This window comes from Elgaria multicarinata, chromosome 19, assembly GCF_023053635.1.
Source record: "Elgaria multicarinata webbii isolate HBS135686 ecotype San Diego chromosome 19, rElgMul1.1.pri, whole genome shotgun sequence".
NCBI classification, from domain to species: Eukaryota; Metazoa; Chordata; class Lepidosauria; order Squamata; family Anguidae; genus Elgaria; species Elgaria multicarinata.
Window position 1 is genome coordinate 19,400,397 of NC_086189.1, and position 17,691 is coordinate 19,418,087.

At 52.7% G+C, this 17,691-nt stretch overlaps 2 protein-coding genes across 2 annotated transcripts; one reads left to right on the forward strand and one right to left on the reverse strand.

The window, feature by feature from the left end:
* Positions 1-429: 429 nt before the first annotated feature.
* Positions 430-8,614, reverse strand: ENTR1 (endosome associated trafficking regulator 1). The gene is made up of 8 exons (XM_063144432.1): positions 8,516-8,614; positions 7,510-7,664; positions 4,935-5,306; positions 4,094-4,167; positions 3,820-3,931; positions 2,479-2,541; positions 1,499-1,638; positions 430-936 (listed from the first exon to the last, which is right to left on the reverse strand). Exons 1-8 carry the CDS (start codon positions 8,592-8,594, stop codon positions 843-845), a joined length of 1,089 nt encoding a protein of 362 aa, XP_063000502.1. The 5' UTR covers positions 8,595-8,614; the 3' UTR covers positions 430-842.
* A 369-nt stretch (positions 8,615-8,983) lies between these two features.
* PMPCA (peptidase, mitochondrial processing subunit alpha) lies at positions 8,984-17,260 on the forward strand. Its single transcript, XM_063144689.1, has 13 exons — positions 8,984-9,035; positions 10,392-10,594; positions 10,911-10,990; positions 11,610-11,692; positions 12,368-12,462; positions 12,870-12,970; positions 13,502-13,765; positions 14,257-14,349; positions 14,451-14,569; positions 14,769-14,859; positions 15,779-15,841; positions 15,959-16,103; positions 17,031-17,260. Exons 1-13 carry the CDS (start codon positions 8,989-8,991, stop codon positions 17,198-17,200), a joined length of 1,554 nt encoding a protein of 517 aa, XP_063000759.1. The 5' UTR covers positions 8,984-8,988; the 3' UTR covers positions 17,201-17,260.
* The last annotated feature ends 431 nt before the right edge of the window (positions 17,261-17,691 follow it).

A 17,691-nucleotide genomic window follows, 5' to 3' on the forward strand; every position in this document is an offset into this window, starting at 1 on the left:
CAGAATCAATTCACATATATCGTACCTTGATATAAACAGGGATCTGCTTGTCAAATTTACCAGGCAGCACATGGCATCTAGTGATACTAATGTAAAATAAAGTCATCCTGGTAGGTTTTCCTTTTGAAGCAAACTTGGGCCTTAAAAAAAGAAGAAGAAGCAGAGTCCAAACAGTTCCAAAGTGCTCCGTTCAGTTCAGCTTCAATCTTCTACTCATTTACCTGGGAGTAAGCCCCATTAAAATGAATGAGACTTGCTTCTGAGTAGAAAGGTGCCTCTTTTCGTTAGCAACTACTCAAAGGTGTGAGAGGATTTCGTAGAGGAAGCAAACCAAAACAGAGGAATCCGTCCCACTTGCAATTCCATTTTAATTTTAAGAATTAGACCTTTACAAAACCTGGCGGAATTAAGAAGCTTCAAAACGATGCGTTCAGGAAGTGATGGTTAAATCTTTAATATTCTGCTATACAAAAGTGATAAAAGGCCTCCATTGCCACTGTCTTCACACAGCAGTGAACTCAAGACAAATTTTCCACAGGGAAGGTAGTTTCAGACACGTAGCAATGCTTTAGGTCCGATAATACATGAAAAATCAAGTGTCTACTAGAAAGTTTAAACTGGAATCTATGCCACCTGACCCCCAGACTTTGTCCATCCCTGTCGTATGCAGATGACCAGCCAGTCCCAGTGAAGTGGGAAACGATCCGACCACCTCTGCATTGTCCAAAATGCTGGATCAGGACGTAACGTTCTAGTGTTGCAGACTCTGACGCCGTTAGTGGAAGCGTAAATAGCAAAATGTCTTTCCATAGGTCTTGGCCCAAGAGTCCATGTAGTGGTTTTCATAGGGAATCTCGCGGCAGCTCGGAGATTTTGTCTATGGACTTCAGAAGTTCTGCCACCAGCTGTAGCTCTTCTGCGCCAGAAATCAGCTGTCTGGAAGGAAAGCAGGGCCCGGACCTCGTCAACGGGTGTGTGTCGAAGGCACGCTCAAGTTAAGCTTTTCAGCAAGGTACTAGAACAGGGGTTTGAACCTCTTTCAACCTCAGGGCCCAAGTTCAATTCTGGAGACGCTCTCAGGGGCCGCGTTCCAGGGGTGGGCGGGGCCGAAGGTGGGAGGGGCAGGGCCAAGGTAACAAAACCGCCGGCCTATTTTAGCATAACGCTCTTGCGGCCAGAATCTCAGCTTTAGGAGAGGCTTTTCAACCTCTTATAATGTCCCAGTACTGGGGGGAAAGGCGGATACAAATAAATATAATAATAACAATAATAATAATGCACAAATGCTGGGAACCACCTAATCATTGGTGGTCAAGGGAGAAGAAACGTGGCCATCTGGCAAAATCCAGGGCGCAGATATGAACCACAGAGGGACGGATTTCATTTCCGCACCCCTGTCTTACATGCGATTGGAAGCCAATAAAGAGTTTACACACTATCCCGCTGCACGGCATTTTCATCTACCGCCGACAGATTAAATCAAAACAAAACACCTTACTTGATTGACGATCTCGACTTCGTGATGACGGCAAGAAGGTTGTGCAAGGCCACGTCTGCGTTTTGTTTCGTTACAGCCAGGTTTGCCAAATGGCCGGACCTCAAGGCCTCGTTCTCGATCTTGTAGCTTTCCATCTGAACCTTTAGGGTAGCAGAAAGAGGTTTATGACATCCGTGTCTCCCACCAGGAAAGACACACATGGAGGGGGGTGAGCTCAAAGGATCTGCTCCTCACAACAACCCTGCGAGGTAGGTTAGGCTGAGAGTCAGTGACTGGCCCCAAAGTCACCCAGGGAGCTACATGGCCGAACAGGAACTAGATCTCCCAAATCCCCGTCCAACACTCAATCCACTACACTACTGTCCATTAGACATGCTGTCTGTGGATGATGGGAGCGGCAGTCCAACACATCGCTGGGCACCAGCTTGAACAGGACTGCTATAACTACTGTGGTGTGGGCGTGCGGGATTGCACCCCTAGCCTAGGGCTACACACCCCATAAGGAAAAACTTCCTGACAGTAAGATCTCTACCACAGTGGAACAGTCTGCTTATGGAGGTTGCAGGTTCTCAATCTCTGGAGGTTTTTCAGAAGCGGCTGGACAGCCACCTCTCATGGAGGGTTTAAGTGGTTTTCCTGCACATTGCAGAGGGTTGGGATAGATAATCTTTGTGGTCCCTTCCAACTCCACAATTCTACGAATCTATGACAAGCATGACTAGCAACCAGTGGGTTTTACGCCCAGCCTACACACACTGAATTACGGGCGGGTTTGCTGCCAAGCCCCAGCTGTGTGTAAAAACCCACCTAGAACCTACAAGTCAACCCCCTGCGTTACTGAGGTTTCTGTGATGTAGCCTTGAGAGCTGGAACAGACATCCTCAACTCGGCCTGATTCTTAGCAAGGGCTCAGAAACGCCTTAGGAGCAGCGGTGTGTGGGGGTTCCACAGCTCAGCACAAAGGTGGCCCCAGCATGTACCTGAAGGAGGCCGTTTTCCTGCTTCAGCTTGACGGCACAACTTTCCGCTTTCATGGCCCGTTTCTGGAATCAAAAGCAGCAAAAAACCAAAAAAGAGTTCATTCTGGATACATGAGGATTGGGTGAAGAGAAACAGATGTTTTATTATGTTACTGGATTTAATGATTTGTCTTGGGACCCACCCAGAGAGCTTTAGTTATCAATAAACATCATTGATTTATTCTACTTATATCCCACTTTCTCGCAGAGAACCCAAGGCAGCTCACGCAATCCTCCTTCTCTTCATTTTATCCTCACAACAACCCTGTGAGGTAGGTGAGGCTGAGAGTCAGGGACTGGCCTAAAGTCACCCAGTAAGGCTCATGGCTGGGGGACGGGGGGTGGGGGGGACTAGAACCCAGTTCTCCCCAGTCCAACACTCTAACCACTTCGCCACAATGGCTCTCAGCGCTGCTCTTCCTGTGAAGAGTGCTGGATCGGGGTGGGGAGAGACCAAGGTGCAAGAAATCCGGGCCGCAAGAGAGAGGAATTTCTCTCATTTCACACTCAGCCTGCAAACGCAGTGACCACTGCGCCGTATTTTGCAGCAGACACAAATTCCATCGTCAAGACAACAGGCAACTATCTCTATTCAAAACATAACATATTCAATACATTTAAGGCACTTCTAGATGAAGGGTTCGTAAACACCAGCGATCGGCAGGGATTATGCAGCCATTTTCTACATTAAGGAAAAAGGGGGAAGGAGTGTCAAAAACACATGAACCATTCATGGAAGACAACGATGTCCGGACCTCCTGTAAAATTATGTGAACAAGCCCAGGGGGATAGCATTCCCAGCACTGCCCCCTGCCAGCGCCTTGCGAGAGGCTTTTCCACCTTTCAGAATGTGAGGGGGCAAAACTATGCAAAAGGCAGGAAACACTCAGATGGGGAAAGGAGACTTGGTCCTCTGCAGAACCCCAGAGGGCTGGATCAGGACCCAAGGGAGGATGGATTTGGCCCCACGGGCTTGAGGCTCAGCGTCCCCGTTTTAAATTGTAATCCTGATTTCGAAGCTACCATGTAAGAGACCTTGGGTGGGGGCATATTTGATAAAAGATATCCACGGGCGCGTGCCGAGATCCCATCGCCAGGAGATGGGCCTGAGTGGGGTACGGTGCAGGGAGACGCGCCTCTTCCTCAGGGCTGCGTAGGAGCTCTGAGCACGGGAGAATTCGTTGCCTGGAAAGCCGTGTATTATTCAGGACACGGGGCCTAGGAAAGAGGAGAACCCAAGAGCCGCTCCTGTTACAGAGCCGTCCAGGGCAGAACCCGATTCCGCAGGCAGGTCAGGCGCACCGTCATTAACTGGAGATTCTCTTCCACCTGCTGAACCATGGCCTCCAAATCGCGGGCCTCTTTGGCTTCCTTCTGCTTGCTCTCTTCTAGCGTTCTTTCCAGCTGTTTCACCCTAATTTGTAGGCAAGAGAAAGAGACAGCGGAATAAGTGTTTGTCTGGTTGCTTCTGCTCAGCAATCCTATTATTGTGCTTATATCTTGCCCTTCATCAGAACGGGCGGGCCCAAGGCAACTATCCTGGAGGCATATTTTGCTAGAAACACAGCACACACACCTTTCTGCTTGGCTTTCAGAAACTGCTTGAATGTGGCTGATTGTCTTCCTTAACTTGGAATTTTCTTGTCTGAGCTAAAAAAAAAGAGAAGAAAGAGATCTCATTCAGCAAATGTAAAGCTCAGGCAGGGTACATTTGATATCCAGAAAAAAAACACCTTAAGAATCCAGTTTGGGGAGGCCAAGAAAACCCACATTCAGCATCCAGAGAAGCAGAAATGAAGCGGATTGGACAACATTTGTTTCCTGGGCAGATTTTATTCTGCTTCCAAGGTTCAGATGCTCAAAGAATTTGGAATTAGCGGGAGAAAGAACCCAGTGATGACTGTGGACAGAGCAGAGTGTGTAGAATCACTTTCAGCCCTGAATTTTCAGAGAAGCTATTGAGTGCCAGATTCCAGTGGTGGGCGAGGCTGAAATTAAAAGGGTCAGCGTCAAAAACCCAAAAATACCAGCAGGTTTTAGCTTCAGGCTCTTAACTGATAGTAGCTGGGTCTTTGGAGAGGCATTTCAACCTTTTAGAATAGGGGGAAACTACAGAAAACCATCAAATGGTCAGGGGAAAAGGGCTTGTCTTTCTGGGAATGCTGGAGGGACGGATTTTGTTCTAGTTCAGCCATCTACAAACTGCGGCCCTCCAGACATGTGGGACTTCAACTCCCACATGCTGGCTAGGGCATCCTGGGAGTTGAAGTCCCACACGTCTGGCAGGTCCCAGGTTCTGTTTCTTCTGCTGCTGCCAGTGAGGATTCTTCCCCCAAGTTCGCTGCGAGGATCTCCAGAAGAAAGCGAGGAGCGTTAGGAAAAGACCCCGTGAGCAAGAGAGCTTCCTGGCCCCTCACTTCTTCGTAACTCAGCTGCAGAGGCGGGGAAAGGCCATCTCCTGGGGCGGCTCCATCGCGAGGCGAGCTCTGGTCCCCTTTCCTGAGAAGGCCCAGCTGCCACAGAGAAAAGGGCCGGAGATTGGACACATCCGACGAGTCGCAGTAAAAAGAGTCATAGGTGCTGCTGAGCGAGGCGCTGGGGACCTCGGCCGCGTGCGCCTCTTCCACGACCGAGGGTTGGTACGTGCTGCTCCAGTCATCGTCTTCGTCGTCCAGCAAGGAGTTTGTCACGGTCGGGTCTGGGAAAAACGGCTCTTCAGGGTCCAAAGTCAATCCCAGCGACCGAGGAGAGGAGGAGCTGTCGTCCAGCAGGGAGAACCCGGAGGGCTCCTAAAACGACAGAAAATGGGAGTGGAGTCAGGGCCATTCCACCAGCCCTGCTAAAAGGCTACTTTTTTCCTCTGCCCTCCTTTTCCTTTTCTCCTTGTGTGCCGTGACTTTTCCGATTGTAAGCCTGCGGGCTTGTTTTGCTGACTGCATGCAAGACACTCCGGGAGCCTTATGGACTGAAAAGTGGGACTGAGACTGCTTCAGCTACTGGGCAGTATAGAAAAGTAATAAACTTTAAATAAATAAGCGACCCTAACATTTGAGTAGCAACCACACTGACTCTGTACACAGTGGAGAACTGAGTGTCCATTCTGGGTGACAGTAAGCTGCCTTCTGCCCAGAGCTTAATTTCTGTGATACTGATAAGAGTCGACCTAATTCGAGTCTCAGTTTACCTGCTCATTGCCCTGGAAAGCAGCATTAGCCAAGCAGCCGTTCCATTTTTTGCAACAGCTCAAGAAACCTCACGACTTTTCCTGATAATAATGTCATGCTCATTAAAAAGGCACAACTGTTGCCTCCTTTACGGTAGTTCCTTTTTTCCTCTTCCCTCCCCAACCCTTTTTCCTTGAGTGCCGTGCCTTTTTAGATTGTAAGCTTGTGGACAACAGGGACAAGAGGCAGCTGGACAACCACCTGTCAGGGATGCTTTAGGGTGGATTCCTGTATTGAGCAGGGGGTTGGACTCGATGGCCTTGTAGGCCCCTTCCAACTCTGCAATTCTATGATTCTATGACTATCTTGGTTTACTGGCTGAAAAGAGGGAATAAAAAAGATTTCCAATGTATTTATTTATTACAATTCTATACTGCCCAATAGCCAAACCTTCCTGGGTGGGTCACAATAAATAAACTTTCGCAGGTGTTAATCCAGGTGTTTCCCCAAGGAGAAGCAGCATTTTTGTTCCAGATAACTGCATTTTCTCAGCACTTCAATGAGAAAACACAGCCACGGATGGTTTATCTCGCTCCTGATGCCACAACACAAACTACTTGTCACCTGAGAGGACCCTAAACTTCAGAGAAAGTAAATAAGAGGAAAGATAAGCAGGAGTTCCACAGCCACCCACATCCCTTCAACCAGGAAAAAGAATATTTGTGCTCCTAATCGTCACAGCCTTACGGCAATTGTTTTAGTTAAGCTCTTGTTTTAATCCTTGGGTTCTATCATTGTTAACTGCCTTGTGTGCCATTTGGGGGGGGGGGGCGCAAAAGCAGAATAGGGTTCAAATCAATAAATGAGAACTACAAGTTGAATCCAGAATATTTGGGGGGGGGACATCCCCTCCCTCCCAAACACCCACAGCTCACTCCGTTGAACAGGATCCTGACAACTGTGCAGGATTTTCAGAGGTCAGGAGAGGCTGCCGTGGGAAGGGTGTGTGTGTGGGGGGGGAGCCTTTTTCCTCTGGCGTAGCCAATCCAGCATAAATCTGGATCCAACCTTTCGTTAAGATTTGGAACTAGAATTATGTGCCAAACCTGTCATGCACACTGAATGTCGATTATGCGGAAAATGCAAATTGCACAGGGGACATTGGCATTGGAACATTTTCAGTTGGCATCAGAAAATCATCTGATGTCCTTCAGAGTTACTGAATTTAAGGTGCCATCCTATGCCTATTTAGACAAAAAAGGGAGTCCTACAACTCCCAGCTGGCCGGGACAAGCTGGGATTTGTAGGACTTTTTTCTGCCTAAACATGCAAAGGATTGAGCCCTTCGCATTTTCATTGCACTTAGTCATCCGCAAAAGCTTATTTTTGGGTCCCCAATACAGCAAAAGCACTTCAGTTGAAATATTCCCAGGGTGGGTGGGGGGGAGGTATTAAAGCCCACGTAATGTAATTTATATGTAGGGTTCTGTAGAATTCTGTAGAAATGTTTGGATGCTTGTGGACGTTTAAAGACAATATCATGGCGTTCCCTGGTGTCGTTGAAATGTAAGGAAAAAGCAACTGAGAATTGTTGACACAGTTATCTAGCTTCCCCCGACTTGCTAGCTCTCCAGATGTGTTGGACTACAACGTTGTAGTCCAACACATCTGGAGAGCTAGCAAGTTGGAGAAGGCTGCACTGAAGTAAGCCAACTTCCTACACGAGGAGTCTTTGGGGACGAGGAGCCCATAATGTCACCCCATAGAATCCCAGTGCCCAAGGGTCGGATGCCCATTGGGGTCTCTGCCCGCCCCCCCCCGGCCTTACCTTGGGGCTGGCGCCGCTGCTGGGCCTTAATCCCAGGGGCACCTCGCTGCCCCTGTTGGCCCCCGGCACGGTGGCAGCACTCTGGTTCTTGCTCCGCACGAATTCCTTGAAGGAAAATGGGTTGGCCTCCTCCCCGGAGCAGCTGGGGGGTCCGACTGGGGGGAGAAGCAGAAGATGCCAAGTTAAAAGTGAGGGGAGAGGGTGGCCGGCTCCAAAGCCCCCTCCCCGAGGGGTGCTCAGCGCTCCCCCCTGTCCTCACGCAGCAGTAATCTATCCCGGCATTCATGTCGATAAACACTTCTCTTGCTCTCTTGGGGGGGGGGGGGAGAGGAGACGCTCTGCATATACTCAGAGTCCCTTTGCCCTTCGGTTCCTTTTAATTCAAACAAAATCTCCCTCTCTTCCTCTCTCTCTCTTTCCACCAAGGAAACATCTTGGCTCTTTCTAAAAACAAACAAAGAGAGCTCTTCCTTTGCACTCTGCACATGCTCCGAAGGACCCCCCTCCATATTCCGTTTCACTAACCCTCCAGCCTGGAAGCCCGTGTTTGTCTCCCTGTGTACTCTGTACATGCTCAGAAGCACTTAAAACACTTAATGCAACATAAAGACAATATAAAGCAATACATAATTAAACTACATTACAGCAAAGCCAACAGCGCTTATGCTGGGAGTGAATATTGTTGCTGCTGTGGATAACGATGATGATGATATATATACATATATACACATACAATACTATATGGTACTTAAACGTATAACATTTTTATATATTTACATTTAATTACATTTCGTCTAAAATATTTGACTAATCGTCATGATCAACACATTAGTAAATGTTAGCAGCAATAGCATTGTAATACATTTTCATCATTTGGGGTTTTGTTGCGAACCCTCAATCCCAAGGCAAGAAACGCACTCTGCGTATGCTCAGAGACTCCGCCAAAGGCCAGAAACGCGCTCTACGTATGCTCAGAGGCCGCGCCAGGCGGCACTGCCCCTCTTACCGGCGGGCCCCCTCCAGGGCTGCTGGAGGCCTCCGCCAAGGCCGCCCGCGCCCGTCGGGGGGCGGCCCAGCCCGGCCATGGGGTCCCTCGGTCGGTGGCTCGCCGGGTCGGCCGCTCTCTGGCTGCGCCGGATCGCGGGAGGCCGAGGGGGCGTGGCCAGGCCAGGCAGGCCCCGCCCACGCGCCGCGTCAGCTTCCAGGACCTCCAGATCGCCCCGTCAGTATTCCAATGAGGTGCGGAACTGTGGGGCGGCGCCCACTTCCTCCTGCCTCTTTACTCCCGCTCTCCTCCCTCCTCCTTTTCCTCCGCCCACAGAGCCCGAACGCTGCCCAATCACCGCCGCTCTCGTCGGCCAGCCAATCGCCGCCGCCGCCGCCCTCGCGGCCAGCCAATCGCCGTCGCCGCCGCCCGCCAGCCAATCCCGAAGCGTGACCGGCGCGGCTGCCCGGCGGTGCCCGTGAAGGGGACCCAAGATGGCGGCCAACGTGGTGCGGCGGGGCGGCTGGGGCTCGGCGCGCAGGTGAGGCCGGCCGGGCCGGGGAGGGCGAGCGGGCGGGAGGGGCCGCGGGAGCCAGGCCCCGCCCCCTGCTTGTCACGCCGAGGGGCGGGGCGGGAGGGAGAAGCTGCCTCCGCCCGAAATTCTCCCCCTCCCCAGGAAAAGGCGCCCGTGGGGGGGGGGGGAGGGAACCAGGATGCCTAGGCCGGCCTTCCCCAACCTCCAGAGGTGTTGGACTACAACTCCCAGCATCCCCCCCAGCCAGCACGTCCAAGGGGGGCTGTAGTCAAAAGAAACACTTGTCCTATGCATTCGTGGACGGCAACTTTCCCCAAGGTGGTGCCATCCTCATGTTTTGGACCACAACCCCCCATCATCCCCAGCCAAGCACACCCCAAACCTGGCACCTTTCTGATATGTTGGAATACAACTCCCATCATCCCCAGCCAAGCTTCCCCTGCTCCCCTCAAAACTGGTGCCCTCCGGATCAGTGTCTAGTGTCCTTGTACAGCTCAGCTATGTGATGTAATGATGGACTTTTTTTTAATGGCTTGAGTGAGATATTAGCATTTGTTTTCTAATTTTGTTATACTTTTGGATATACATAATTTTCCTTTAGCCAACTCTGTTTTTGTGGTTTTAAGCAGTTAAGGAGAATGGTGGCACGGACTGAACTGGCTTATTTTTTATTTATTTATTTTATTGCATTTATACACCGCCCCACAGCTGAAGCTCTCTGGGCAGTTTACAGCGGTTAAAAATGGCAAACATTAAAAAGTATACAAAATTTAAAAACCATCAAAAACATAAAAACAACAGTATCCATTTAAAAACAACAATTCTGGGGTCCATTAAACTTAACGTTGTTAAATGCTGTTAAAATGCCTGGGAGAAGAGAAAAGTCTTGACCTGGCGCCGAAAAGATAGCAATGTTGGCGCCAGGTGAGCCTCAAACTAAAAACTTATTTAGTTTTTAGATAAATAAGATAAATTCTTATTTCTCTAAAAACTTCACAGAGTGATAGTTGGTTATCACCGCTCTGTGGTGGTGGGGGAAATCTCTTCAAGTTGAAAGCTAGCACAGCAGGGAAAGTCTCAGCTAGAATTCTTCCTCCTGACGTGTTATTTTTCTATTTGCAACATTATTATTATTATTATTATTATTATTTACCACGTGCCGCTTCCCCCACTGCCTTTGCAATGCTCAGGGCAGCTTGCAAACAATGGAAGTTCAAGAAACCAAAAGAAAAAACTAAACCCAACTCTCCATCTGTATAGGAGAGAGCGGTCCAAAATGGCTTTAAGCCCTTGTAAGCCACCCTGAAATACACTTTAATAGAAACAACATTGAAAAAAATACTGATTGTTTTTACGCTCTAGGTTTGGACTGGTTGCCTACCGCAAGTACAGCAGTGGGGGCGGCTATCCGAGCATCCCGCTGACATCTCCTCTGCCGGGGGCACCCAATCCCGTCTTTGCCTCCGTCCATGGCCAGGAGGGCTTTGAAACGAAGGTCACCACCCTGGAGAACGGCCTGCAGGTGGCTTCCCAAAGCAAATTTGGACAGTTCTGTACCGTTGGGAGTAAGTAGCCTTTGGTTCCTTGGGGGAACAGATTTACCTGAACGCAAACGGCCCCGTACACTCCTGTGGTCTGTGGGTGGGACCGTGGCAGCCATTTTGTGACCGTGCCCACGGCACCCTCTCAGAATTGCAGAGATGACCCAGCCCTGGGCGAGGCCAAAGAGTTCATGGAGTAAGGTGAGTTTTGAAGTGGAAGGGAGAGAGAACAGATACAGTGTAGGAGCTCCGGGCCTCAGCAGCAGCTGGGGACATGGGAGGCATGGTAAGGTAACCCCCAATATCTTCTTCCTCTCTCTTTCCTGCCATTTGCGAACAGTCCTTATAAATTCAGGATCAAGATATGAAGCGAAATACACCGGCGGCATTTCGCACTTTCTGGAAAAGCTGGCTTTTTCTGTAAGTAAAGCGGAGGTACGGTGGTGTGGTTGACCTCCTCACTGCAGCCAGGGAGGTTAGAAATGGAATGCCTTATCTAAAAACAACAACCTGGCATGGTAGGACTCACGATGCAGAAGCCCGTGAGCCATGCTGCCAATAGAGGGAGGAGGTATGCGTACCTCTATAATTCCCCGGCAGCTTTTTCATGGCCTATACCACCCTTCCCAGCCTTATGACCTGCGGATCTGTTGGACTACAACTCCCAGGCGCCAGCAGCTAAGGCAGGGATGCCGAACTTTAGGCCGGCAGGGCAAATCCGGCCCACCAGGATTTTCCAGGCGGCCCTATGCTCCTCTGGTTCCCCCATGGCTCTAAAAAGTTGAAACGCCTCTTCTAAGGCTTAGTTATTTACCGCCAGTCAGAGCTTTAAGCTAAAACAGGCGGGCATTTTTCTCCATCTTTCACCTTGCCCCTTTGGCCCTTTCCCATCCCTGAAACGCAGCCCCTCCGCCGCCTCCCTAGAGCGTCTCCGAAACGAAATCCGGCCCGTCAGGCTGGAAGAGATTCTGCGTCCCCCGAGTTAAAGCGTGGTTCACCTCAAAGTCCTCCCCTGCTTTCTCTCTCTGGTTGTGTTTAGTCTACGGCTCAGTTTGGCAGTAAGGACGAGATCCTTCTCACCTTGGAAAAGCACGGTGGCATCTGTGATTGCCAGGCGTCGAGGTACGTTTTTCTTTAAGCATCCTCCGCTCACAGGGCAAGGCTCTTGCAAAGCAAGCAGAAAACACGTGGCGATCTAAAGCCGGCTTTTGCTTGAACCAGGCGGCAGCCACCTTTACGCCACCCACGGATGTTAATCCTGCTGTACACGTCTCCGTTCCTTAGCGTTTTTCTCTCTCCTTTCCCCCTTCCGGAAGTGGGATTAATATTCTGCTGCCAGCCTTAGTCATGTGCCTCTCTTGTGGGCCCTCCTTGGTGGTACGTTTTGCCCTTGGTCCTATGTAGTGTGATCTCAGGTTCTACATGGGAGGGCCGGCTTCTGTCTGTCTTTCTTCTGAATGTGGCTTTAGCCGCGTTGGACTCTGACCAGAAAGAAATCCAATGTACCTTTCTGCAGGCACAGTTTTAAGACCGCTTATTCCATCGTTTGAGAAGGAGTTAACAGACATGCACACAACCTCCTACCTGCAGAGCCTCACTGGGTTCCTGGGGGGTGGGGTGGGGGGATGATGATGTCATACAGACCACGTAGGGCTTGCGAGAAGGCAATTTGGCTCCTCTCCCGATCATAGTTCTGCCCCCCTGGGCTAACGGAATCCACAAAATGTGGCTGTAGAAGGTCTCGCCTCCTGGGCGCGTCCCAAACTGAACGCCGACCCAAATTTGCTTCCCTTTCAGGGATACCACGATGTACGCGGTTTCTGCAGATGCCCGGGGCCTCGATACGGTGGTCAGTTTGCTCGCTGATGTGGTGCTGCAACCCAGATTATCAGGTGAGAGGTAGCTGGCTGGGGCATGCTGGGAGTTGTGAGGGAGCCCCGGACTGCGTGGCTCCAGGCTTTAGCCCCGAGCGGTAGCCCTAGCTGCCCAAGATACCACACCGGCCCAAAGGGGTGGCTGGATGCTGAAACGGAACGAGGATTGAGCGGGAGAAGGGGAGGGCTGGGACCAGAAAGAGGCAGAGGAACGGGAGGCATCGCTGCGGGTCCAATAAGATTGGCCCCTGGGCGACTCAACGGAGGTTGAACTCGGCAGGGTCGGATGATTGATTTTGAGGTTTGGGCAGGATTTCCCTTGCACGGCAGGTTGGGCGGCGCACGGGCCGTGGCTTCATCCTCGGTCGGAGCTTGGCCTCGCACGCTGTGGGGGGCCAGATTCTAGGCTTTTTCTCTTGGGACAGATGAGGAGATTGAGATGACCCGGATGGCCGTTCGCTTTGAGCTGGAGGACCTGAACATGAGGCCTGATCCGGAGCCGCTGCTCACGGAGATGATTCATGCGGTAGGTCCGCGGGGGTTCTGGTTTCGTCTGTCCCTGGCGCGGGCTCTCGAGGCTGAAATGGGAGTGCTCTGGGTGTGGTGGTGGGAAAGAAACCGCACAGGGCTAAGAGGCCCGTTATGGCCCCTGGCAGCTTTTTAGGTTGACTTTGAAGGTGCCCTTCGGCCCACGCCATCGGTCTGACGAATCTGGACATCGCATGAACAGTGAGAGGCACCCTTGGTGTGTCTTGCTGTACCCCAGCAACTGCTGTACCCCAGCAACTTGTCTTCCTCTAATGCAGAAAAGGGAGACTTCCTGCAGTGAATCTCTTGTGATTTTCATTCCTGGAACTCATCATCTTTCATAAGGCAGGGGAATGACGGATTTGTGCGGATCACTTTTAATAATAATAATAATAAGAGTAATATATTTCTTTGTTACCTGCCTCTCCTTCTGGATCGAGGCCGGGAACAACACCAAACACAATGGAATGCATACACAATGGCCTTGTTTTCCAAATGTGACCCCCTCCACGCTTCTCGTCTCCGGCAGGCAGCTTACAGAGAAAACACGGTTGGGCTGAACAGGTTCTGTCCGGTCGACAACGTAGAGAAAATCGACCGGGACATGCTCCACGCGTACCTGAGGAATTACTACACCCCCGAGAGGATGGTGCTGGCTGGCGTGGGGATCGAACACGAGCAGCTGGTGGACTGTGCCCGGAAGTTCTTCCTCGGAGCCGAGCCAGTGTGGGGGAGCAAGAAGGCCACCGGGGTGGACAGGTCGGTCGCCCAGTACACGGGAGGGATCCTCAAGGTGAGCAGCAACAGTCTGCCACGGGTCTGTGCTTGCACAAAAGGTGCTCGCAGGCTGTGCTCAAAGGCGTGTACTGATAAACGGGTATTTTTAGGGCTCCGTGCGTGTCGGTTGCCTTTGGGGGCATTGGGAGGGGTGTCAAGACGAGGCGTTCGCCACTGCTGCCCCAGGGCTTTGAGGGCAAGCGCCAGCACTTGAGAATTGAGAACACTTCCTGACTGTTAGAGCAGTACGACCATGGAATCAGTTACCGAGGGAGGTTGTGGGCTCTCCCACACTCGAGGCCTTCAAGAGGCAGCCGGACAACCATCTGCCAGGGATGCTTTAGGGTGGATTCCTGCATTGAGCAGGGGGTTGGACTCGATGGCCTTGTAGGCCCCTTCCAGCTCTGCGATTCTATGATTCTATGAATTGTGGTTGGAAATGTTTCTGGAGCAAGGTAACAGAGGAAGCCCTCGCTGTCCGCTGAGCGTATGCCTCTCTCCTTGCAGCTTGAAAAGGACATGTCGGATGTGAGTTTGGGGCCCACCCCCATCCCCGAATTGACCCACATCATGATTGGGCTGGAAAGCTGCTCTTTTCTGGTAAGTGTCATCCCTGGAACACCCCTCCCTCCAACGCTAGCTGTGGGCCGGGGCCTTTTACAGAGCCCAGTGAGCCCCGGTCTTCCGCTCCTCTGACCTAGGAGGAAGACTTCATCCCCTTCGCCGTCTTGAACATGATGATGGGAGGCGGCGGCTCTTTTTCGGCCGGAGGACCCGGCAAAGGGATGTTCACCCGGCTGTATCTCAACGTCCTCAACCGGTGAGTCAAGGAGCGGCGGAAACGGCGACAGGGACTGGAGAGATGTGGGCAGGGGAGAAGGGGGAGGCCGAGCTGGGTGTGAACCTCTTGGAGGGGGGGATCTTTGTGGCATTTCCTTCTGCCCTGGGGCGCAGCACAGAGGGGCGGGTGGGAGCTGGCCTTCGCTCACCTTCCCGTCTTCGTCCTCTTGCCCTTCCAGCCACCACTGGATGTACAATGCGACGTCGTACCACCACAGCTACGAGGACACCGGCCTCCTCTGCATCCATGCCAGCGCAGACCCCAGGCAGGTGGGTCAACCCTCCCCAAAAATTCACCTGTGAAGCCCAGTCATCTTAGAGCTGGGACTCAAATGGCCTTCCTGCCCCCCTCCCCCCGGCTTTAGACGCCCCCAAGACTATTGTTTCAGTCCTGAAGCACGCCATCCACATTCTCTTCCCGCCCCGCCGGCCTTCACAACCGCCCATCCATTTCCCGGTGTGTTAGATCCGTCGGCCAGCCTTCAGTCTGTGGCCTTTTCGCATTTTGAACTCCCTTAAATCCCAGGGCCCTCCTGACAGGAGCAGAAGGGGAGTTCGCTTCTGCTGACGTGATGCTAAGCGCATCGAGTTGGGGCGGAGCGGTTTTGTGGTGGCGGAAGAGAACCTAGTTTGAAAGTCAGAATGAGCGTCTGTAACCGTGCAGGCGCCTGGCTGGCTGCCCCAGCTATAAACTTAGAAAAAAGAAGGGAGGCTCTTGGGCTGAGCCGTGCCCATGCCAGTGGCTTCGGACAGGCCCACCCACGCCGACCCAGCCGCCAACCATCGGGCCCGGGCCCCCTTCCCCCATCATCTGCTGCTCTCTGGGTGGGGCGCTGGGCTTGAGTTCTAGTCCGAGCCTGAATTCCTTCCATGCCACAATCCTCTTTTAAAACCTCCAAGTGGTTAAAGGAGTGGCTCCCAGAGGCTGGGAGACGTTTCGTACTCGCCTTCCGTTCTCCCGGCAGGTGAGCGAGCATTTGGCCCCCGGCTCTCTCGCTTCCCGGCATGGCGAGGTTGGGAGCCCTGCTTCCCTCCGCCCCGCCCCGCCCCGCCCCGCCCCACCATTTGGCCTTTTCCTTCCTCGCCATCTCTGCAAGGGAATGACGGCAATCGATCTGCGTCAGATGGAAGCTCCCGGGCCGGTGACCGTCACACCGCTTTTCACGCCCTTGCTTTTCTCTTATTGCAGGTTCGAGAAATGGTGGAAATAATCACTCGGGAATTCATCTTGATGGCAGGAGCAGTGGGAGAGGTAAGCCAGCCGCCCACCCTTCAGAAGTTATCCTCCCCGCCCACCCCTCTACTGAAAAAGAACAGCCGGGAAACTCTGGGCTGAAGGAAAAGCCACGTCCGCCTTCTCTTCCTCCAGGTGGAACTGGAGCGAGCAAAGACCCAGCTGCAGTCCATGCTGATGATGAACCTCGAGTCTCGGCCGGTGATCTTCGAGGACGTCGGGAGGCAGGTGCTGGCCACGGGCACCAGGAAGCTGCCCCACGAGCTCTGCGTCCTGATCGGTGAGTCAAGCTGCCTGCCTCTGCCTGCTTGCCTGCCTCTCGCCCAGAGCTTCCCCTGTGGGCGGAGAGGATTGTAAGATATTTTTGAATGTTCTTTTGTGGCAGGCCCACGAATGCCAAGGCCAGATCGCTCCTTTGAGACACCCATTCTAAAAGAAGCTTTTGTTTTGGCCCCTCCCATTTTGCTTTGGCTCCATCCACCACTGGAAACCCCCCTCCCCAGCTCCTCCAAAATGGAATCCTGTCCTCGGGCTGAAAGAGGCTCAGTGCCCGTGTCCCGTTCCTTCTGCTAAAGCAGCCCTCCTCAACCTGGGGCGCTCCAGATGTGTTGGACTACAACTCCCAGAATGCCCCAGCCAGCTGGCTGGGGCATTCTGGGAGATGCAGTCCAACACATCTGGAGCGCCCCAGGTTGAGGAAGGCTGTGCTAAAGGTTTCCGAACCTGCCTCTTTCCTCGTCCTGCTCTCTCTCCTTCATGCAGCCCCCCCCCCCCCGTCTCCCTTTCTCCCACGCGGCAGCTGCTTCTTCTCTTTGGCTCAAAGCCCCCCTCCTTCCGAACCCTTCTAGAAAAGACCGTTTAATTTGGGGCCTGCGTGTGCTGTACGCGCTCCCAAATTCTGTGATTTCTCCCAGTTTTGCTAGTTGCAGAAAGCGGTAGAAATAGTCTAACGAGCTGGATTCATATTTATGCTCGTGGATCAAATGTGCTGATGGAAGTTGGAGTTTCCCTCCCTTCCCCCCCCCCCCGGCTCGAAAACGCTACCCAGGACAGGGGGCAGGGGGGGGCAGGGGGGGGCTCCCTTCTGTCAGCGGAGCCCTTTCTCTCGCGGAAGGCCGGTCCCGGATTCAACGCCAGCTCGCCTGGCTCCCTGCACGTGCCCATTTCAGCAGGGCCTGACGGCTTTCCCCTCCCTCCTGGTCTGTAGGCAAAGTGAGCGCAGAAGACATCAAGAGGGTGGTGACGAAGATGCTGAGGAACAAGCCGGCGGTGGCTGCACTGGGGGACTTGGCGGAGCTGCCCAGCTACGAACACATCCAGGCGGCCCTTTCCAGCAAGGAGGGGCGGCTGCCCCGCGTCTACCGGCTGTTCCGTTAACGCCGCCGCTGCCGTGCCCACCACCGCCCCACGCCCTGATCTCCTGCCAAGGTTATGGTTCCCCCACAGAAGTGGTTCCCTGTGTGCAAGAAGGGCAGCTGGGCTCGCACGTGGCACCTCTGGCCCTTCCGCAGAGCGCCTCTGGCCCGTCTGCTCGAGCACCTTGGGCCCTGGGAATAAACTTTGCCGCTGCAAGAGACAAACAACACCGACAGGCCAGTGAAAAGACGGACTGCCTCAGCCGCCCGCTTGAGAAACAGCCGGGTGTTTTGGTAGCTCAAGGTTCTAGCCCTGTTGACCGGTCTTAAACCAGGTGGCTGCAACCCGGCGCCCGAGATCTGTTACGCTCCGTGGTAGAGAAAAGAAATAAAAGAGTTAATGAGTCAGAGCTCTTGTGCCTGGCGTTTTGATTTCTGCTCAGCCCCAAACGGGTTCCAAAGCTTTTGGTTGTTGTTGATCCAAGCTCAAAAATATACAAGCACAACCTTGCG

What these genes read in the sequence shown, in the direction of transcription:
- ENTR1 (XM_063144432.1), bottom strand. Translation starts at nt 8,594, where the DNA reads ATGGCCGGGCTGGGCCGCCCCCCGACGGGCGCGGGCGGCCTTGGCGGA. An exon ending in GCCCTGGAGGGGGCCCGCCG is followed by an intron (nt 7,665 to 8,515) that starts GTAAGAGGGGCA and finishes TTCTCCCCCCAG; the next exon opens with TCGGACCCCCCAGCTGCTCC. An exon ending in AAGTCGAGATCGTCAATCAA is followed by an intron (nt 937 to 1,498) that starts GTAAGGTGTTTT and finishes CTTTCCTTCCAG; the next exon opens with ACAGCTGATTTCTGGCGCAG.
- PMPCA (XM_063144689.1), top strand. Translation starts at nt 8,989, where the DNA reads ATGGCGGCCAACGTGGTGCGGCGGGGCGGCTGGGGCTCGGCGCGCAG. An exon ending in ACACGGGAGGGATCCTCAAG is followed by an intron (nt 13,766 to 14,256) that starts GTGAGCAGCAAC and finishes CTCTCCTTGCAG; the next exon opens with CTTGAAAAGGACATGTCGGA. An exon ending in TGGAAAGCTGCTCTTTTCTG is followed by an intron (nt 14,350 to 14,450) that starts GTAAGTGTCATC and finishes CCTCTGACCTAG; the next exon opens with GAGGAAGACTTCATCCCCTT.